The 23,391-nt window shown below is 41.8% G+C and overlaps 1 protein-coding gene across 3 annotated transcripts in view; it reads left to right on the top strand.

The window, feature by feature from the left end:
• LOC139725213 (atrial natriuretic peptide receptor 1-like) overlaps window positions 1-23,391 on the top strand; it is a 457,948-nt gene that overhangs the window by 361,352 nt on the left and 73,205 nt on the right. For all 3 annotated transcript variants that reach the window (XM_071636319.1, XM_071636314.1, XM_071636307.1), the window contains exons 6-7: window positions 3,519-3,597; window positions 10,240-10,363. In XM_071636319.1, the coding sequence (XP_071492420.1) occupies window positions 3,519-3,597; window positions 10,240-10,363 (203 nt within the window). The remainder of the gene's footprint in view (window positions 1-3,518; window positions 3,598-10,239; window positions 10,364-23,391) is intronic.

Raw genomic sequence — 23,391 nt, 5'->3', positions numbered from 1 at the left:
CAGAGGTAAAAATGGCAGGGGTAAAAATGGCAGAGGTAAAAATGGCAGGGGTACAAATGGCAGAGGTAAAAATGGCAGGGGTAAAAATGGCAGAGGTAGAAATGGAAGAGGTAAAAATGGCAGAGGTAAAAACGGCAGAGGTAATAATGGCAGAGGTAAAAATGGCAGAAGTACAATGTCAGAAGTATAATGAGAGCGATTTCGTGAGATATAAACGTATGAAGAGGTTTCGAATGATAACCTAGCCAGAGCAAACTGTATTTATCGAATTTTCAATTCCGAATTGCAGGTTTGAAGAATATTGAATGAATTATGTTTTAAAGAGATTAGAGCACTCTCAGCATTCTGGGTTTGATTCAAGTGCAGTGGCGTAATCTGTCTATGTGCAAAGAAATAATAAACCAGCTAAGAGCCTAGTAGTCCTATGGGAAATTATTTCATTATTCAGTATTATCATTATTATCATTGTTATTATTATTATTATTATTATTATTATTATTATTATTATTATTATTATTATTATTATTATTATCATTATCATTAGTACCTATCATTATAAGGGGGTTCCAACAATGCTGCAAAGCCCTTAAACAGTTTAATCCTACGTTGTTTCGCCCAATGACGTTATCACACACACACACACACACACACACACACACACACGCACACACACACACACACACACACACACACACACACACACACGAACCCACTTTTGATATGAACATATACGCAGATATACATACTCTCACATACACACTCTTACACAAACGAATTCCGCTCACGTCCAGGCTAGTATATTGTCATTATTTTTCATTTCTTGAACTGTTTAGTGCAAAGAAGTGAAGGAGACATAGTCGAAGCAAACCGCTAATTTTTCACCTGTTCAATATTATTTTCTCACATATAGGTTTCGTAGGAGCCTATTTATCTCACAAGGCCTGATCACGGCATAATGTAGAAGTAAAAATACAAAACGCAAAAAACAAACTACAGCAGATGTATCGGCAGACATAAGTAAGCTCTTGCAAAATATCTTATTACATTGTTCAAGTATTATACGGCGCAAAAAATAAGCTTTTGCAAAATATTTTATTACATTGTTCAAGTTTCACACGGCGCAAAAACAAAAATCTCGAAATTTCTCCTAGTGGTAACGGAAACCAAATGGAAACAGTAAAAGATTCGTGCAAATAATATCATTTTTCATACCTGCATGTCTGTTATCAAGCAATTTTATTTTCAGAAGTTTGCACGCTTTTAAAAATTCTTATTAATATAGATAGGACCTACCAGATCTAAAGTGAATTTGATATTTTACTGACAAGATACCTGTAGAGCTGTATAGTGGTTAATATGTCCATTTTCAGGTGTACCGAGGCTCATCTTTTTACTGATATAATTGGATTGTTGACTGGCCGAGCGTTTTTCAAGTTACATGAGTGTCCCATATTTCTCCCCGTGTCCCATTCCTCCCTGGTCTCCCCCGTGCTTTATTTCAGGAGAAGAAGGCACGAAAAGCGCGTATTACGAGAAAGGTGTCAGAAACATGAAGGAAAAAAATCTCTGTCACTTTTACCTCGTCCTTTCACATTTCAACGACTAAATTTTTATCAGTGGCATTTTTAGCTCACCTGAGCCAAAGGCTCAAGTGAGCTATTGCGATCGCCCTTCGTCCGGCGTCCGTCGTGCGTCGTGCATCGTCTGTCGTCCGTCGTCCGTCGTGCGTCGTGCGTCGTGCGTCGTGCGTAAACTTTTTACATTTTCATCTTCTTCTTGAAAACCCCAAGACCGATTTTCATCAAACTTGGCAGGTAGCATCCCTAGGGGGTTAGGATCTCAATTTGTTAAAATGGGCACCATGCCCCATCCAGGGGGCCCCCAGGGGGGCCCAAACCCCCAAAACTAAGGAATCTGTAAAAATCTTCTTCTCTAGAACCAGAAGTGATAGAGCTAAGTTAATACTATGAGTTCGTACATTGATGACTGTAGTTTCAAGTTTGTTCATGGCAGAATCAGGGGTGCCCCCCTTGGGACCCAGGGGAGGGGGGTGAGGAGGGGTCCTAATGGGGCCTAAATTGTACATTTTTATCTTCTTCTTTAGAACCCCATGACCCATTTTCACCAAACTTGGCAGGTAGCATCCCTAAGGGGTTAGGATCTCAATTTATTAAAATGGGCACCATGCCCCACCCAGGGGGCCCCCAGGGGGCCCAAACCCCCAAAATGAAGGAATCTTTAAAAATCTTCTCTATAATCAGAAGTTATAGAGCTAATATAATACTATGAGTGAGTACATTAATGACTGTAGTTTCGAGTTTGTTCATAGGAGATCCAGGGGTGCCCCTCTTGGGGGCAGGGGTGGGGGGGGGTGGTTGGGAAGGTTCAAATTGGGGCCTGAATTGTACAATTCATCTTCTTCCTTTAAACCTCATGATGGATTTTCGTCAAACTTGGCAGGTAGCATCCCTAGGGGGTCAGGATCTCAATTTATCAAAATGGGCACCATGCCCCACCCAGGGGGCCCCAGGGGGCCCCAATCCCCCCCAAATTAAGGAATCTGTAAAAATTTGGGCCCTTATTGTACATTTTCATCTTCTACTTGAGAATGCCTGGTCAAATTTTGATAGAGCTGTGAATAATTTAGATAAGTGACTGCGTGAAAGGTGAACTTGCGATACTCAGGTGAGCGCTAGACCCGCGGGTCTCTTGTTATCTCTAGCATTTTGACCACTGACATTTCGACCACTGACAACTTTACCTCTGACAATTTTACCACATAATCATTTACCTCTGCCATTTTTACCGCTGCCATTTTTACCTCTGCCGTTTTTACCTCTGCCATTTTTACCCCTGCCATTTTTACCTCTGCTATTTTTACCCCTGCAATTTTTACCCCTGCCATTTTTACCACTGCCATTTTTACCTCTGCCATTTCTACCTCTGCCATTTTTACCCCTGCCATTTTTACCTCTGCCATTTTTACCCCTGCCATTCTTACCCCTGCCATTTTTACCTCTGCCATTTTTACCTCTTTCATTTTTACCCCTGCCATTTTTACCTCTGCCATTTTTACCCCTGCCATTTTTACCTCTGCCATTTTTACCCCTGCCATTTTTACCTCTGTCATTTTTACCTCTGCCATTTTTACCTCTGCCATTTCTACCTCTGCCATTTTTACCTCTGCCATTTTTACCTGGCACCCAAAAGGGGCACCCCTTAGCTCTAGCACATTGTCGATTAATGATTACATGATTATTAAAAGACACTATTCCTGGCGCCCGTGCTTAACCATAATTGATATGATATAATACCGTACATGTTTGTATGTATGTGTATAATATGTATTATGCACACACACACAGAAATAAGGAGAGAGAGAAAGATTTAGATCTATATAAGTCTTGGTATGATCATCAAATAAATAAACAAGTCTGGATAGAAAATGATGCTACACATTTTCATTTGATTGGATGACACAACGCTTCCCTTTTTGGTCTTTTCCTTTTGAAAATCAGGTCCTACGACGCTACTCATCATGGGATCCATGGCAGTGATCATTCTCAGTGCTGTTGGAATAATCCTCTACGTTCTCCGGTAAGATTCAACCCCCCCCCCCCTTTCCCATTAATTTTAGTCTAGGTTGCTTAGACATGTTTCTGTATGTGGTACTTCGTGATAGTAAAACGTCAGTGTCCTAAGTCCATATTTTTGTTCAACACTATACAGCCGGAGTATGTGTGTATAATTTTTGTGAAAAGGAATTCTGTAGATATGAAGGAGGGTGAATGCCTCATTTCTCATGTCTCAAAAGCGGCGAGGTGTGTGTCTTATTTGTGAAGGCTGTGTTTTGAGGGTTTCTTAATGAATTTTATTTCAGGCTTCCCGTACGTCTTCGAGCATTTTCTAGTCACTTGTGAAAATTAACACTCCGTCGTTTTTCTTGGCGAGTTAATTATAACCGACGCTCCGTGTTGTTCCATACACGTATGGAGCACGTATGGATCCCAGACACCATTGTATCCGAGCACGTACCCTTAATTTTGTGTTCGTGACTGCGCTAGGGTGTTCTTTCAGTCCAAACAATAGCGAAGCTGGTGTGAAAAATGAACAAGAAAATAGAAGGCGTTGGAATACCGCAAACTGTTGTGTGTGTGCCAGTGTAATTGCTCGGCAGCTTGATGTCATTCATTACGGCCAATAAAGATAGCTCGCCTGTGAGTTAAAATCGCGATGATGCGTGCATGATTTGTTAAGAATGTTATCTCCAGTGACATTCCCGACACCGACGTTGCTCGAAAGATCGATGACACGCCTTCAACTGTCAGATTTGAAAAGGGCCTGGCAAGTTTATAAACCTTCACAAACATCAAAACCGGCGATGAAGACGCGACTGATGAGGTTCATATCACAATCTTAGAATACTGGCGAAACTGCTTATGTCGCGTATATTATGAGCTGCGAAAATAAAGCAATTTATATATACTTACATTTATCTATTTCCATGACAAACAATAAAATCTCTATATTGCCACGGCGTATTAACACACACACACACACACACACACACACACACACACACGTAGACGATTTTACTCTCTCAGATACATCACGTATTCAAGATGAAACGTACAAATTATACCTTCTCATCTTATTGATTATTTCCCCGAGAACACTTAAATAGTAAAGCTAAGTGAACGGTCAAGTTTTGTTTCGGGTTTTGTTTGTTTGTTTGTTTGTTTGTTTTTTTTTACCAACGCTTCATGTAAATTTTACATTTATCTGGAAAGAGCCATGGGTCTAATCGAGAAAATGAAAGGGGCAAAAGCTGCGGCCCATAGTCACAATGTTTCTTCTTTATGCATGTGCTGATAGCACGTTATCTAGCATTAGGTAGAGGAAGGGAAAGGGGCGTGTCACGTGACTGGCTGTCACGTGACAGCGAATAAGAATCCACCGCGTTAGCTCCAATAATGAAATGGGTCGCAATTTAGACTGATGTAACCAGGTTGATACGTTGGGCAGCTTTTCTTGATACATTCGCCGCACATGAAGCCATTGGGGTTGCAGAGCCAGTAACCGTACCGTAGATTCGAATATGCTGCTTTCGTGGCTTGTATTTCACCGTTTTCAGGAAAATAGAAAAAAAAAAAAAACAAAGCTTTGTTTTGTGGAGACTGGAATAGTATTGCATTTTGACTAAAACAACAACAATAACTCAGCCTGATAAGCAAAATACTTTTGCTCAGCTTTCGTCCATACCACCTTGTTTTTGACATAGATCTCTTTCTCTCTTTCTCTTTCTCTCTTCGACCTAATTTGTAACTGAAGATTTGAATCCTTTCGCTTCAAAGAAACCATAGTATGTCCTAGATCCCACGTTTACATCCCTCGAATTATGCCACAGTTTTTGCCGCTTTGTGCTGTACGTGTGTTGCTTTTGTTTTTGTTTGTTGTCGATTTTTCCCCCCGAACACCTAGCCTAGACAATGCGTTTTAATGCAGCGCGGGAGTTTTGTGCGGCGGCTATTCGATACCTCCGTGATGCATCGCGGCGAACGGACGGAGTCTTGTTTGTTTTGGCGGATAACAAAATAGGGGTGCAGCCTGCTATCAATGTCCCCGCGCTATCGCTCCTTTCCGGTAACCAGTTTATCGTCGGAATACACACTCACTTCGTCACTTCGCGTAAATTTGGCCCCCGAAACACACCCACCCAAAGGCTTCCGGCCTCTCTCCACCCCGATGATCAACCCGTGAAAGAATTTATCGTATTCGTATTTTCATTTCGGCACTTGGAACTACACGAGTGAAGGGCGTCTCCATGTCAATTACCTGCAAGAGTTTGAGGGTTGTCCCCATTTTGCTCGAAACAAGAGATCGAATCGGGAGAAAAGAAAAAGTCGTTAATTTTTCCTTTTCCAGGACGCGCAGGCGCACACACACAAACACACACGCATGTACACACAGCCGGCCGAATGAGACAACCTGGACGGCTAACAGGCATCGACATATGTGCTCGAGACCATTCTTCGTGCTACGTTAGAATGAAACAAAGCAAGACAAAAGTTATGAACCATTAGCTCTACGAACCCGACTCCGTCAAGACTTCAAGGCCTAAAAGACAGTTGCAATTACTCGAATAATTCTCCCATCCGATAAAGAGAGATGGGGGCATAAAAAAGGAAAGCGAGCAGAATAGATATGCCCATCTCAGAAAATAGGGACTTTCTGTCAGTGTCTATTAGCAAAACAGTCTATCTATTATTTTTCATTGCTAAATGTTAACTGACAATGGTATCAATGCAAACAGCGAGAGCTTGGCTTTCACTTCATCTTCAATAAACCCCTTTCCACTCCCCGGCTAACAACAGATTATTTGAAAAGTCCTTTCAGGAATAGAGTCATGTTCTGTGTTTTTCTCATTACATGGCCAAGTGGAGGGGAGGGGGGAGGAGGTCGGCCATGATTATGAATAACAGATTTAGCTTTTTAGATGACGTTTGCGATAAACTTTAGTCTGAAAAATGTCATCCTCTTTCGAGAGACAATTCTGATAGAAACTGATCAAACGCCCTTGTGGTGAGTGACATTTCGGACAGGTGGAATCTCCGTCTTAAGGAGCAATAGCTAAGGACTGTAGGTATGGGGAGCTACGTTTAGGATGAATAATGTTGCGTCATAATGTGAATGATTTCGTAATAAAATACCATGAGAGAAATCTGTCGCGTTTCGTTGCCAGACAAGAAAACGGTTTCATGGAAATTTTGGGCAATTACTAAGCTGGTGCCAAGCACTATCTGCGGATGAACCCCAGCGGAAAATGAGAAGGACCATCAAATTAGGCATGTTGGAGCCTTTTTTCTTATTCTCACGACGCTCCAAAATTGTCTCCACGCCACCTTCTGTGGTATGACTTCGCGCGGATCATCCCGTGCTTACTCGATCTATAATATTCTAATCAAACGGCTGACTTCGTGTTATGCTAAAGATCCAATTAGCTCCCTCGTTCGGTTGACTGGGCACATCTCGAGCAAGTCCCGCCTATCTCGGGACTTCTGAGAGCAGGCCGACAGCTCCCTGGGCTCGAGACTGTGACACCGACGGAGTGATGTCTGGTATTCCCTCCAGAAATCGGATTTTTGCCTCCGAGGTTCTCATCCACGTGATTCTAGTCGAGAAGTTTGGCGGAGCACGCATGACCGAAAATAGTTCCGTTTTGCAAATGAGACAGAAGCAGACACGTTCTCTGCGGGTATTACGCAGTGTTTTCCCATCTACAGTAGATGATGATGAATATTCACAGTCTACGTTTGTCAACCACCCCGGGACGATTGGGGGTCGGGGGTCGGTGGGCGGCAGGGTTATTTTCGAAAGAGATAAACCAAATCATGCGATGTTCCTAGTCCTTGATGATTCCAAAGCTCCAACGGAATCAAGATTGCTTTGGGGCTACTGTTTGTTAACTCTTTCAGTGTCGGTAGTAACCAAGCATCATAAATTCCTCGAATATTCTACAGCGTTCTTGCAGTCCATGGACAAGTTTACCCTTGTTTTCTTTTTTCTTATCCGACATGAATCATTTTGAATGGCGTTTGAAGACAAATCGATATTTCATCAGGTGTGCACGTGTATTTCCTTCATGAATGATACACACACTGCGTAATTACATAATGTTGCAAATCAAACACACACTGATACTTGTAAAGACAGACATACACAAGCACACACCTACACACACGCGCGCCAGGTTTGGAATGCCCCTGTTCGGTCATCTATAATGACACACGTATGTATTTCACTGGATTACACTGAAGGCGTATTTACACGGATTTCGGAGACAACTTTCAAAAGGGCGCGGAAAGAAAGAGGATGGTTCATTATTTTCGTGCCAGATACCATCGCGATACGGTTCGCTCGGAAGGGGATTACACTTCTTCATCCCACGAGTGGTACCACATGAATTATGCAACGTCTCTAGGGAGAACCACTCGTCCGAGGATGTGGGATGCACAAAAACCTCTATCTGTCTCCCGTTGCCTAGCAACGAATCACTGCCATACATGGCGCGTCCTATTCATTCACCACTCCTTATGTATCTGAACACCACAGTGGAGCAACAGTCCACGAAAATGTATGAGATTATGGTTTGGCATTTCAACAGAACAGAGGCGGGAAAAGTGTCAATAACTGAATAAAATACGAGATCGTTTCACAGTGGCGTATGTAACTGGAGTGCATTAGTTTTGATGAAAACGATATATTGGGGCTTCATCAACTTTTTGAAGCGCTTGTGTCTCGTATGAATTCAGTTCGATGCGAATTAATCCCACGGGAGATCGAAATACAGTGACTCCCGGTAAATGACTACACTTTGCAAGTTATAAATGGCATCAATGAATACATGTTAAATTTCATTAGCAGGAAGCTAGGATGCGAAGAGTGACACGCTGACAAGAAAATGCCTTGCCATTTTTTTTCTCGAGGTTTTCTTTAGAATTCAATCTTCTCTGGTGCAACACAAGAACGAATCAGGAATTTTAAGATAAAAATTATGACAACCAGGATGAAGTTATTTGTGTCAAAGTTAATCAGAAATTGCTTCTATATTATAGTTTCGTTGGTTGTGCAATGGAAATAATGAATATATTGCATGATCATATAAATGAAGAAACATAGAACATTGTAAGAATGACATAAGATAGAGCAATGTAACGCTTCAAATGATGGAATGAAATGTTATACCTTGATAAAAAAAATCGCTATATAATTACCAATAACGATTAATCTTTATTGGAAATGAAACGCTCCCGGGAATAACGTGACATTTTAGACAACCTCAGAAAAAGATGTATGTGTATGCATTTGTGAGTGTTTGTGTGTTATGTTCTGTGTGTGTTTGTGTGTGTGTTTGGGTGTATTTATACCTGCTCGTTTGACTCAAGTATTTTTGGGTGCGTGTCGTTAGCGTTTAAACTATAATGCTGCAGTTAGATGATGATCTGCTTGGTATATCATTCAATCAGCGTGGGATTAGCTAATTGAATCTCGTGACACACACATAGGGCACCAAGTTAATAGAGATGAAATATCTTATGTCATTGTGATTATTTGCTTCATTTGCTTTATTCATGATAGAGTACGATATGTTGCAAATTGAATATATATTCATACACACAATACATGTACAAATTGATCATAAATGTTATATTCATATCTTGCTACTAGTCAGCGTGTCAGGTTATAAGTCCAGTCACGTTGGTAGTATTTATCCATCGCCTCTGAGAACTAGATGTTGTGTGCATGAACTTATTAGGTATTCGATATCTCAAAGTTTACGAGCTAAATGTATAGGTTTTTTATGACTACTCGCTATAACCATGTACTATTTTCTAGAGATAAATCTTATAGCAAATATTCACAATACAATTCTACTTGTCACTCACGTAGAGTTTTGGCGATTCTTAGACTAGAAGCGAGGCTATTCTTATGATTCTCCCTGTCATCCCATTTTCCCCCCATATTTTGTGAGGGAAAGAAAATAATAAGAGAAAAGTTTTCTCGAATAACATCGGAGTAATGAACCGTAACGCGATTGCAGAACGAAAGCCCCTAAAGTCTCGTGGCTCCAGCGGCCGGTCGGTGTAACGAATCCCGTTTCTGATGCCTCCGAAAACACTTCATAGAATAGTCAATAAATTCAACGACCGATACCTCCAAAAGCAGCAAACAAATCAATAACGGGCAGGATATTTAAGCAAACTACCCGCCTCCCGTCCCTGAGGTAAAAAGAAAGAAAGAAAAAAATGGCCAAACCACCAAGCATTCCCTTTTAAATATTTATGCAGAGGAGGGTAGAAATGGCTGGGAACATTGAGGAGCTGCGGTTGTCTTTCTTGATTCCAAGTTCCGTTTGTGTACGCTTTCTCAGAAGACACACACTCCTCAGCACTCTAGATCTACTGAAATAAAGAGAGAGGATGGGGGTGGGGGAGGGGATGTGGAACAAAAAATGAATAAATCTCAACGAGAAGAAATAAGTGCACTATTCTTGCATTGAGAATGATCTTTGTCAATACAAAGTTATTGCGAATATCTTGCGGCTCTTCTTTTTTTTTACCGATATGACACAATATGACCTTTAATAAGATATTGTCCTTATTGTCGTTTCTTTTTCTTTACCCCCTTTCTTGTTTTCCTCTGCCCCCGCCCTGTTTTTTCGTATTTACCCTGATGTAGGAAATACCGGCTGGAGAGGGAATTATCCAACATGTCCTGGCGGATACGATGGGAGGACATTAGCTTCAATAACAAAGGAGACAAGATGAGGAAGCTAGGAGGAAGTCGGATGAGTTTTGGATCGGTGAGTCGTGCATTTATCTTTAAATCATGCCCCGAAGAGGATTTTTTTTTTGTCAACATCCTTCTCTCTCCCTACATCGAGACATAAGATCACGCCGACGAACGAAGGTTTGTCGGAAATACCTGCATGGGTTGGGGTATTCTGAAGGGAAACGCAACGGCTGGGGGAAAAACAGTCGTGCCGGAAGACGCGGGCCCACTTATGTGCCTGTTCTGCTTTAGAGTCACGTTACTTGTGCTAATGATATGAATTGAGACCAAGAACTTCAGAAAACATTCTCATGAAGTCAATCGCTCACTCACTCAGTCTCCCCTGTAGACCTTTCTGTACATTATTGATACTTTTAAAACATGAATGTCAATGACAATTAACTTCAAAACCAAATATTTTCCTTCCTGCTTTCTACGGTCGTGTTCAAATAAGGAGACATTTATTTAGTAGAATAATGTCGTATCCTTGAATCATGAGCCATGTGAGTAGCGGCGTTCATTCTGAGGAAAACATCATACAATAATGTGCAAACTATAGCTTTCCAATCTTTGTGAGAGAAGAGCCATCTGGAAGGGGACTAGTGGTTAATGTCCCCCTCCCTTCCCTTCCCTTTCCCCTCCCCTCCCCTCTCCTTACCTACCCTTTCATTTCTTCTTTTCCCCTCCCCTTCCCTTCCCCAACCATTTCCTCTCAGCTCATCCCTCCCCTGCTTTTCCTGTCCCCTTTCCTTCTCTTCCTCTTCCCTTTCCCTTCCCTTTCCCTCCCCCTCCCTTCCCCTCCCTTCCCTTTCTCTTCCCCTCCCCCTGTCCTATCCCCTCCCCTCTCCTTACCTACCCTTTCATTTCTTCTTTTTTACTTCCCTTCCCTTTCCAAACCATTTCATCTCAGCTCTTCCCTCCCCTTCTTTTCCTCTCCCCTTTCCTTCTCTTCCTCCTCCCTTCCCCTCCCTTCCCCTCCTTTCCCCTCCCTCCCCTCCCTCCCCCTCCCTTCACCTCCCTTCCCTTTCCTTCTCTTCCTCTTCCTTTCCCTTCCCCTTCCCCTCCCTTCCCCTCCCTTCCCCTCCCTTCCCCTCCTTTCCCCTCCTTTCCCCGCCTTTCCCTCCCTTCTCCCCCTTCCCCTCCCCTCCCTTTCCTTCTCTTCCTCTTCCCTTTTCCTTCCCCTTCCCTTCCCGTCCCTTCCCTACCCTGTCTCACCCATCCCTTGCTTTCCCCTCCCCCTTACCTTCTCATTCCCATGCCTTCCTTTCCTTCCCCTCCCATCCCCTTCCATCCCCTTACCCTCCCCTCCCCTTCCCTTACCTTCCACTTCTCTTCCCTTCCCTTCAAGATTCCCCTTCAAGTCCCCTCCCCCGGGGGAGGGGGAGCAGTATAGGATGACCATTCTTTGTACTCACATGTAATGAATAGCAGTGAAAATTAATGCTTAAGTTTGCAGTGGAGAAAATTGCTTTCAAAACTATAATAGTACTGTTGTTGTTGGTGTTTGTTTGTTTGTTGCTGTTTTGCTTTGACACTAATGTGTTGTTATTGCTTTGATTTGTGTGCGTGAGCAAGAGAAAGAGAGAGAAAAAGTTTCCTTCAAATGAGAGTTTTCTTCAAACGAGTTGCTTTCAACGACGATTGAGATGGGAGGTGCTGTTTTCAAGATTTTCACATTGATAGGGACAAGTCAGTCATTTAATAATGTTATTAGATGACGGATGTCGTGTGTAGTAAAATATGGATACCTTTTTGGGGGATTACGGATGTGGCATTATTTGTAAGATAATAAATAGATTAAAAAGATTAATAATAACTACCACCCCCCCCCCCCCTTGGATCTGTCGTGGGTCACTGTGAGCATAACCAATGTTTTGTTCATTCAACGTTTGAAAGCCGAAAGGACGAGCCGGTGTGGCGAATTCTCGACATGAATGCAAGCCGCACATTTCGGTGTATTGCGAGTCAGGTATAGTCTGCGCTGTGATGTCTTGACAGTGATGGGAAGTCCATTTGTTGAATCTCGTTCCCCTCGCGACTGATGTGCATGCAAGTCACTCAGGAGAAACCGAATCCACAACGGGAAGGGGAAAAAAAAAAGGAAATTATCGTTTTCCGCGTACCAAGCGCGCGCTCGCTGCCCCCCTGTATGGTAATACGGCTCCCTTTCGTCATCCTTACACTTGAGGAATTTTGACATAACAGTCCTAATCACTTGAGTGGCTTGGCGCCGTTATTGTATCGTTGAAATGATCTTGAGTTCCTTGGTTCACCCTTGACGAGAAGAATCAGCCCGAATCAGCCCGATATGATCCACCTAACGAACCCAGAAAGGAAACTAATAACTGCATATCAGCGTCTCCATTTCTCCCCTTCCTTCCGCGCTCCGTAATCTGTGTCAGTTGCGTTCGCTCTCATCTGTCGAACTCGAGTTAACGTCCCCCACCCCCTCTCCCTCCCCAATCTCAGATTAGGACTTACTTATGATGTCAGTTATGTTTTAGAATGACTCGACTTCAGTATCCACCTGCTAATAATCTTATGCATTATTCGTATTCTATCTCTCTCTCTATCTCTTTCATTCTTTATCTCTCTATCTTGCTCCCTCTTCCCTTTTTCTTGTTCGTCGTCGCGTATTTTATGCAAAGTTTCAAGCTAGCAATGAGCACTAGACGAAGCTCGATGATTCTATGACAGATTCCTTGTACGTTATGTCTGTTTTTTGACGAGGGAAAGTCAAGATCTCATTAGCCATGCATAGAAAAGATTTCTGTCGTTACGACATTTCGGTACTCCGCAGTATCAACAGTCTAAAGAAAAAAAAAAAAAGAATATGGACTTCGTCCCACTCATATCCCCCTCACATCCCCCAATCCCTCCTCCCCCTTCTAGGTGGGGTCACCTGTGGCACCTTCGGCGTTGGAAGATAATGTTTAGGTGGTGATGCGGGGGATGATAACAGTGTTGTGGCACGTATTATTACACATACAATGAAAGGTTCACTTCATTTATTACGCACGCACCTCCCCCCACCAGAAAGGACTACTTAAGTAGGAATGAATTCTCTCATATAAGTTTCAAAGATACTTAAGTATAAGAACACGACTTCTCTGTGATCGAAAAAAAAGGTTGTCGTAAGCCATTTTGCTATCGCATTGTGAAATAAGAAATTTATAACAGATACTTTGCTCTTCTTTGTCTCGGATTTCTTTGCTTTATTCTTCCCAATTCTTTGTTGTTGTTATCATATAAATTATTAATTCTCAACATGCCCAGGGAAGGGAAAAGCCAGTCTTGTAAAAGCCAATACATACTAGCCTTGTTTACGTTGCGCGTGATTTCGCTACGCGACATTTATGCTCCCGCCAAAGCAAGCTGTCTCGGAGTGAAGTTTGCCCACACCTACGCTGATGGAAGCGAATGAGCCGAGGAAGCGTGGTATTAATAATGATTTCGCCTCTTCTTGCCGGCCAGACACTTTTATTAGACAACGTCACAACCAAGACATGGCAACCGAAATGACGTTGATGGTCAGGGATCGTCCAGACGCGTTGACGAGACAAGGCAAAGAGCTTACGATGACACTGTTGCCATGCAGTTCCGTGTGTTTCGAATGCAGTTCCGTGTGTTTCGATGTCTCCTCCCTGTCATCATAATGTTTTGTTATGCCTGTTTCAGATAAGGTGGAGTCTAATTTCAATTTTTTTTTCATCTCTAACCAAACCAAGCTGCTTTATAAACAAATCCACCAATCATCAGCCAAATGTTAATCTCGCGATATTTTAAACGATATAAATTATATATATATATATATATATATATATATATATATGAAGAGTTTTCAACCAAAAGGCGCTAAATTCAATGAAAAATGATGGATTTAGCGTCTTTCGGAAGCAAGCTCTTTATATATATATATATATATATATATATATATATATATATATATATATATAGGTTTATAGAAAATATACATATACATTTATATCTTTAACGTAAAGAGCATCAACACAGAAGAGGATGTTGATAAAGGCTGTGAATATCTGAGACCCTGTCAAGAGTTCAAGATTGGTCTGTGGATACTGGTAAATAGAGTTAGTGATTAAGGGGGGGGGGCTCGTAAGTAGATTTATTTTGTCGACACAATTCGTAATGAACCGTTGTACTGAGACAATCATTAGTGAAGTGGATAATATTTTTGAAATTAAAATTATAATGCAACAGCACAATGTGTGTCTTTGATGGATTAAACATGTGATTAATAGACAAATAATAGTCCGTGATTATTCCTGTCGACAGTTAACTGTGAACACCCCGTGTGTTAAGAGGAGTCATTAGGCCGGAGTGTGAAACAGAGGTCAGATTTTGTAAACAAGGACGTGTTAAAAGAAAGAAAGAAAGGAACAAACAAACGAATGTAGAGAGTAGTGGAAAGGTCTATTGACAATCAGTCTGTCTGACAGTCTTATTTCTCAGCATGAGGAAACGACGAATACGATATTGCTTAAACTCATATCCCGAGCAATCACTTCGCAGGATTCTACAAATGGCGTTCCATAGTTGGAGTCACGGGTTCAGTCCATGTACCGTGTACTTTGTAGCCGTGCGCGTCATAACTTCAGGACTGCTACTCGTAATAGAACCCGGCTGTCAAGGTTGTTATGATACAAAATGATCCTTTCTAAGCAGATAACATGCCTACACGCCTTCTTCCACCCTTTCGGCATGACCGCTAGCTCTGCCCATGTAGGCCCCACCCCCTCCTCAGCACAGTCGTGACAGTAACAAATCGTCATGGAGCAGCTAATGCTCCAACTTTAAAGATGCACTCAATTCTTATCGAAAGTAAACACATTCCTCTCAATTCATTGCCCTTTAAAATGAGTGAACGGGGAATGACAAAAAGAAACCAACAACAGCAACCGACACAAAGAGAATAGTTATTTATAGAACATTTAAATGAAAATCTCAAGATTCAGCGAGTGAATGGTTGAAACGTGAGACGTTTCTAGCTGTATCTGAGCACGGTGTAGGGTCAGTGGAGGCCAATGTAACGGGGGTGCATACATTCGCTGAGAGAGTGATTGAATAGGAGGGGAAACCTTTTCTTGACCGCGCGAGACGTTTATTGATTTCCTTCTTTGCAGACGATAATGTGGCCGGAAGGTACTGGCGGGAAATAAAAAAAAAAAGAAGAAGAAAAGAAGTGTCACATAGATTAATGCTCGGTCGACAGCCCGGCCAACAATTTTGTATGTGCAGAGCCACACATGTGTTTTCAACCTCACGCGAGAGGAAATTGAACAGGACAGAGTTGTCATGCTGTTTGCGTCAGACGAGTTAAGTGCTCGTAGCAATGGCGGCATAAGTTTCAATTGTATAAGTAGTTTCATATCTTGTGTAGATGTGGATTTGAAATGCACTATAATACCTCTGCAAGCTCGAAGAAATTTGCTTGCGATTTGCTCATGCGGTTTACAGTTCGACTATCGCGTATAGAAATCTGTTTATGCTTGGACACCAAATTCACCAAGATTTACATGGCGGAGTGTGTATCTTATGACACATAATCGAATGTGATAACGATTTGTTTACTTGTTTACTTGAAGTGATTCGAAATTGATAGATACTCCTACATAAAATTCTTGCAAGAGATTGTGATATATATATATATATATATATATATATATATATATATATATATATATATACACATATACATATACATATATCATTTTTACTTAAGTTAACATGAAGGAAGATGCATAAGGCCACAGTTCTTAACATAATCTGATTGGAGTGGTGACTTGAGAGAATGACACAAGTGAACAGATTGACCTTTTGGTAAAGTACGAAGGAGGAAATACAAGCTTGTTCTTGTCCAAGTGAGCGAGAAGAAAATCTAGTGGTATTTCTCACCATCTAAATGCTCGAGATCATCTGTGTTGTACAACGTACATGTATTTGCTTTTGGCGCGCCATATTAGATCATTCTGGACTTTGCGAGGTCTATGTTTATTTTTGTTGTGATTGTTGTTGTTCGTTTTTCTGTTTCTTTTTCTTCTTCTTCTTCTTCTTCTTCTTCTTCTTCTTCTTCTTCTTCTTTCTGTCTTTCTTTATTTTGATGTTTACGTGCCTGTGTCTCTGTTCGCCAGTCTGTATGTCTTTCTATCCTTGTCTGTCTGTCTGCCTGTCTGTCTGCCTGTCTGTCTGTCTATCTCTCTCTTTCCTCACACACACTCTGCCCCTATACAAATCATACTGCGTTTCTCTCTTTCGGCCACATGTTGAGAATCTTCCCTGGTACCCAAGCAAGATGTGATGGAATTTCCCCGTGTCTGAGGTTTTGTTCTCTTTCTTGGGTCCTTGATTTTTCTCAGTACATGATGCTGGAATAAACCTGGAGACAATTCGGAATTGATGACGTTGAAAAAGACAGTGAGATGTGTAAGTTGTCTCCTTGACTCATCACAAGATGAATGGGGAAAAATTGTAGGTTAACCCTATTTATTGAAATGTCACCCGTTATTTGCTGTGAAGTAGATGTATGATGTATGAAGTTGCTTTATACTGCAAAAGGAAAACAGTGTAAATGTGTCGTGTTCAACGAAATGTATTTGCGCCATATACTACATTAACTACAACTGTATGTATATCAGCTTAGGAGGTGTAATGATTATGTTGTGTCTGTATGTGAGATATCCACCTATTTATTGGAACAAAATGGTGGGAGGACGTTTTTGTTGCTCTTCTTCTCTCTCTTGCTTTTAGTTGGCAGTCACCCCCCCCCCCCCATACCCAACACTTAACGAACATAGTATAAAAGAGGAAGAGAACACTAGAGGGGGTACTTCCACTCAATCTCATGGGATCGCCATCATAATGTTTTTCACCTCCGTGCGCAGGAAATACAATGAAGGCCTACTAACTGTTTATTGTTGTACAGGTAGGCATACTGCGCTTTTCGACTAGAGATGGGGAAAAAAAACGCTCCTGATATATCAAAGATTTTACTGGGGCACATCAATAGAAACTGATCTTTTTGATACTTTCGACCAATATATTATATTTCTTTATGTTATAGTATTTGTTGTAACAGTAGTGATAATTGTTGTTGCTGTCGTTGACGCTGTTGTTGTTGCTGTTATTGTTGCCGTAGGAGGGCTCTATTTCAACCTATGTGCCGAAAAATCAATAAGCAATAATCGATTAGTTTCCAAAGATGAATTTGAATAGGAACATATAGGGCAATCCTACTAAAGAGATGTAAGCGTAATTGTAAGATATTTCTGTAGAGATATTTGATGGCAAACAGTATTAAAAGAAGAAAGGGAAAGAAACAGACAAAAAAAGCTGAATTCATGCCACTCAATATCTATCCAGGATTACCCGCAAAATCACTCACGATCGAATGAAATCTGCGGTTGGTGAATGTGCTCAGTCAACATGCCAGCAGAGATATTTGTACAGCGCCTTTCTCCGTATATTTTATGTGAAAGAAGATTGTGTATTGTTGTTGAATCTTTTTTTAGACTGTTTCTCCCTTTTGCAGAATCAAATGTTACCAAAAGGATTAGGCGCTACACTACAAAAAGTTTTTGTTTCGTGATATTTCTTGCGTAGTTTAGTCTTCAGTGCTTTAAATCCGCGGATGTGTGTACACTTTCACCGTTATCACCCTAACTCTTAGTACCCCTGCACTTCTAGCTCTTGTTTATGTAAAGCAGAATTATTAACGATACCTGTAACGATAATGACTTAGTACGTTGTATATTCAACTTAATGAAATTTTTGCTTGAGTTCATCTTATTTGTTATGGCGAGTGATTGGTAAAAATTTGCCCTAATATAATATCGAGATAATTCTATACTCCGTATTTGTCAAAGAATGCCGACGAAAAGCATTTAAGACAAAACAATATACTTCGGAATGAAATTGGCAAGTTTTATCTTTCCTCAACTCCTTTGATGGTGAACATTGCGATCGACTCGACTGTTGTGTGGTTCTTTTTTTAATATTAATCGAATATTTATGCCTTGTTCCCACAGTGTGCAGGCGCCTATTATTTGGTTGCCTGTCATTTACCATTCGCACACTTACATGTGCGTATTAGGATCATATATTGATGTTCTCATTCCATATCCAATATCCAGTGGAGCGTGCTGGGGGAGGGGAAAAAAAGATGGAAAAATTGTGTTTTATTTTGCTCATCGCGTGTTAAGGCATAGGGAGAGAAAGAGTGGCGCGTGCGGTCACCGAGCCATGTCAGACAGGTCGGAGATTGGTATAGATGAAATGAAATACACTCCATCATCTTTACATGGTAATGAACTGAATTTGGGATAGGAATCGTCGCCCAGTCTCCTGTAACGACACACGTCCCCGTGCCCCCCCGAATACGAAGATCTTCGTATCGGGGCTTAGATGTGTTTTTTAGCCGACGAGACAGATTATCGTCAACTCTCAGTCCCATTAATTGAGACTGGTTTGCGTCGTGCAAAAAGACTTAAGAGGCAATCCCAGTCATTCGCGATTTCCCTCGTTCAAATTTCGACCAGATTTTTTTTTTTCTGACATGTAAATATAGAATACACAATTTCATGGTACATTTATATAGCGACTGAGAAGTCATCAAGGTGCTCTTCAGCCAGCGCGATTTGATGGTGATGGACAGTTATACAGTGTGCAATTCGCAGGAAGTTTGCGCATCTTTAAATGCGATCGTGTTTAACGTTTGACGTCTGTGCAGAAAAATTACGAGAAAATGGCATTGGTAGTCTTCGTGGATGTGAGGTAGTACTATAAACTGAACTTCGAAGATTAAAAACGTGCAAGATCTATCTTCAAGTTTAGACGGTTAGCCAAAGTATAAAGAGCATGGCTGAAAACGCGTGCTTTTTTGTTAGATGTGAAGTCCCCGCAATAACGCTCTTTAACCTGTCCCACTGCCCCTTATGTACTTAATCCAAGTGGCAATTAATTAGATTTAAGGGAGATCCTGCGAGGTAAACGAGTCGTTACATTCCTCTCAGCCTCATCTAAATGAAACACCTGCCTAGATTTATAACTTTCATCGTGTCTGAAGTCCCCTCGTATCCCCCCCTCTCTCTCTTCCTACCTCTAAGTCCCCTCCCTCTTGACACGAGCGCATAAATGCCGAGCTAAATTGTGGCCGTGTGCCCAAACTTGTGACCAACATCAACGGCGGCCGAGTAAAACTTGGCGATGCCTAAACCAAATATTTTGAAAGCAAAGCTCGCCATTGATCGGGCCGCGTTCGGAGCTTGAGTACCCGGCTCCAATTATAGCGCCATTAACACTGGCTGAATAGCCAGTACCCATCGCTAGTACCCATCGCTTTGCAGTAAGTGCGAGAGAGCGCTTGAATGCTCGAGTGGCCTGTGTTGCAGCGCACTCATTCCGCATTTTACTTGTCCCAAATTGCATTTAACCATATCAGCTAGCTCAAGCATTATATCGTGAGCGTTTTCTCCCCTTTCTCGTGTCTGTTTATTTTATCCCCGTTCTTACGCACTATTAATGGTCACCTTCTTCAAACAGTTTCAATTTTTGTGCACTCTTATACTGCTCTTGCTTCATGCGCCATTTGCTGATATTGCGTTATGAGTTCCCGATGGGACGCTCCTGTGTGCCAATGCACCCACTTCAAGCAACGGTGCTCCTTCATTAACTTCCCGTTTGTTTTTTGGTCTGGTTTGTTTGTTTGTTTTTCCCCCACAGATTTTTATTGCTACCATGAGGGCAGACTATCTATTATCATAAATTGAGACGATCTCGCTCGGTTGAGTTCTGGTAATGGGTTGAGAGGGCGATAGAGAAAGAGGGGGGGGGGGGGCGGGGAGAGACAGCGTTGACCTCACCCACAAAGTCCAGGCAATGGTTCGTAACTCACACGTTCGGCATTGAGAACCAAACGCAGAAGGTGTCTGACGGTTGGGTGATATTATACAGATATTGCCTTTTTGGAGGAGTAATGTGACACTTGATATCTCCGCGGGAGTTAATATTTTCCCCAAGAGATTATGATATCTTCCCCGAAGCGCGCAGTGCTGAGGAAAGATATTGTCTTGAGGGAAGACAACTACGGAGGGACCGTCGAGTATTCTGATTACATCGTTACATCGTTTCATACTAGCCCCGACGGCAGTAAGTCAAATTCTGGAACTACATGTATATCATCTCACGTGACGTCACTGCTTGCATTATAGTGATTCCGATCATCGTTGCATTAGTCACGTGATTGCAGTATGACCAAACACCAACCAGTATTTATATGGACCATTCAATATTATACAGATATTGCCTCCGCAATAGGGGGAAAGGGCAGTTTTTGCAGTGAACTGTGTAGCTTTTAACAATCGATACCCGAATGTGCCACCGAAAGGTCTGGTCCTTCGCATTCCTGAAGGAGAAATGTACATCCACCCCAACACTTATTCCGTTGCCGTCCATTAGTTATCGATTTTCTTTTGCATGTATGGGCAAGTGAATGTGACATCACTCGATCATGTTGTTGAGGCATCACATTCCTATTGAACCCCCTCACAGTAATTTCATGAAAGGAAACAACGACAGAGCCACTACAATTTACACACGCAGACATACAAAGAAAAAACAAAACAAAACAAGCCAACCAGGAGAACTCCTGCGTCGTTGAGGTCAAGCGCGAACTGTCAAATCACACTTTGGTGGGTTGGCAGCATAACTGGCGATCTACTTTTGTGGCATACATAAGTTTCTTCGAGAAGCTGCGACTGTAGCGGCCTTTGCCATTCCCTGTTTGAATAATGTTTCCTGATCAATTGTCATCAATCCTTCCTCATCGCTGCTTGTGAAGGGCTCTCATTAAACGGATTCACCCTAACATTGGTCCAAAAATAATGCGCCAAACATCAACACAACATAATCGTAGATCTGTTTGATGCAAACCGTATAAAGGATTATTCTCCTTAAACTTTCCCTTTTAAGTTTTAACGCTTTGTTTGCTGATATTTAGTGGAAGGTCGACAAAAATAAATCACAATCCAGAAATGTGTACAACAAATTGGCAAAACTTCGTTAAGATTGAATAAGATAATAACCCGCGTGGATTTGATTCATCCTTCTTGATTGCACGTCGTTACCAAGTTTCGTTTAACAAGCTGTCCCCCGGGTTTAGAGCAAAATAATGCGATTTACACAGTAGAGTTCTATGTTGCGTCAGTTTGCGCAAGATTTCATTAACGTTTAATGTTCCTCTCCTGCGTTCGGTGATGAAACCCTCTGGAGTCCCATCTCTAAAAATGCTGCTGCTACAATGCACAATAGACTAAGTCCTTGATAAAGTTGAGGTTAATGGCAGTCCCTGTGGCACTGGGATTCAAGCCATACCACAGTATACAGAGCAAATGGATGACTCCAAACACTCTGGGGAGACCGACCAAAGGGGGTACAGAACGAGAACCCTTGGGGCGACCGAGAGAGCAGATTAAGCGCAATCTGTTGTTCTCGTTCTCAAATTGATTAAAAATTAGTACCCAGATTTCGTACGTTACGCACGTTATGGGGAAACACTGTAGAATTGTCAATTTGTGCTGCAGCGAACGTATACTGATTAATTGAACCCTTTCATTATACCAATGAAAGTTTCTGGAGTCAATCATATTTTCCCTCCGCTTGGATGATGACAAAAGCGGGAGTCCCTCTCTAGAGGAAGCGCGCAGAAGTGCATGGAAACTCTCTGTCAGTGCTGGCCACGGTAAAAAAAAAAAGAGACAAATACAGCAATTGTCAAGGGGGACATGTTGAGGACACTTAGCGAGCCTCTCAAGGTAACAAAACGTCTGGTTTGCTCAATCGCCATCTCGCATTGTGCTCCCTCGCCCTGAAGAGCGGGAAAAATAGTTTGATAGGCGAGAGAAGGCTAGACGGAACGGGCATGAGAACAAACATCGGGAGCGATAAACAGAAGGGAAACGAATTCATAATGATAAATCTGATGACATATGTCGTCGTCGTCGTCTTCGTTGTCGAGGAAGAGACTGATTGCCATATAGGAACGCAATACACTGTTTTGAAGTTCAGTGACTTGCGTGTATACCTCATTGCGATGTTTGTGACATGATTTCATGACTTTCTCTCTGCAGTTGTCATAATATGCAAATTTTCCATCAATTCCATCAATTTCGTCGATTTGATTTATACCTAAAAGGACAACCACCGTTTTACATCTTAATGCATCAATGTAATAATATAATTGACGAAATGTATCTTAATACCGTCATTAGGAATTTCTAATGAGCAGAATAGGAAGACTGATTAAGGTAGCTCAGGAGAACGATCAGTAAAGACTCCACGACATTTCCACACAAGAAGCTCTGACAGGAGCGCTGAAACTTGAAGAAGGTGTCTCCGTTTATTCCCCCCCCCCCCCCCCCAGTAATAGGAGGGATTAAAACCAGTCTTTTCCAGCAGCACTTATCTACTTATTTCCACATCAAGTATGGCACCCTTCCATGAAATAAAAAAACACACACAAAAAACGTAAAGCTTGAAAGTTCAACATCCGCACTGATCAGAATATTCGCAACGATGCTCGCCGATTCCTCCAAACCTTTCTCTGTCCTATATTGTTTGTCCATACATGAACTTTTTGTGCCTGAACCAGCTCTTTTAAACCCTGCTGACTGACATCGGCTTACGGTCATGACAACACTAATCAATTGTGTCTGACTTCGTTTCGTCACGTCAATTGTATATTCGCAAATATCTTTACTTGGTTGTACATCCATTTACGAGGGTCGACTGTCTGCTCTTTGGACGTTCTCTGTGTCGAAATAGTCCTGTATTGCACCGTCATAGCATTCCAAACCGCCCCTGTAGCTGTCACTTTTGGTAATACCAGACGCATTGTATATTAATACTGAAATATTTTGAATTATCAGCGTTCCAGTGAACTCTGTAAGGTTTTGTTTTTGTTTCCTTATTCAAGTATGGACGTGGCTAATGTCGGAAGTGTGCGACGCAGTGGCATCATCCTTACATTTATGCCTATCACAT

This window comes from Diadema antillarum, unplaced genomic scaffold (assembly GCF_040938485.1).
Source record: "Diadema antillarum isolate AM-2024a unplaced genomic scaffold, OU_Dant_1.0 scf00000016, whole genome shotgun sequence".
In the NCBI taxonomy this organism is placed as follows: domain Eukaryota; kingdom Metazoa; phylum Echinodermata; class Echinoidea; order Diadematoida; family Diadematidae; genus Diadema; species Diadema antillarum.
Note: the sequence above shows the minus strand (reverse complement) of the source record. Positions and strands in the feature narration are given on the sequence as shown.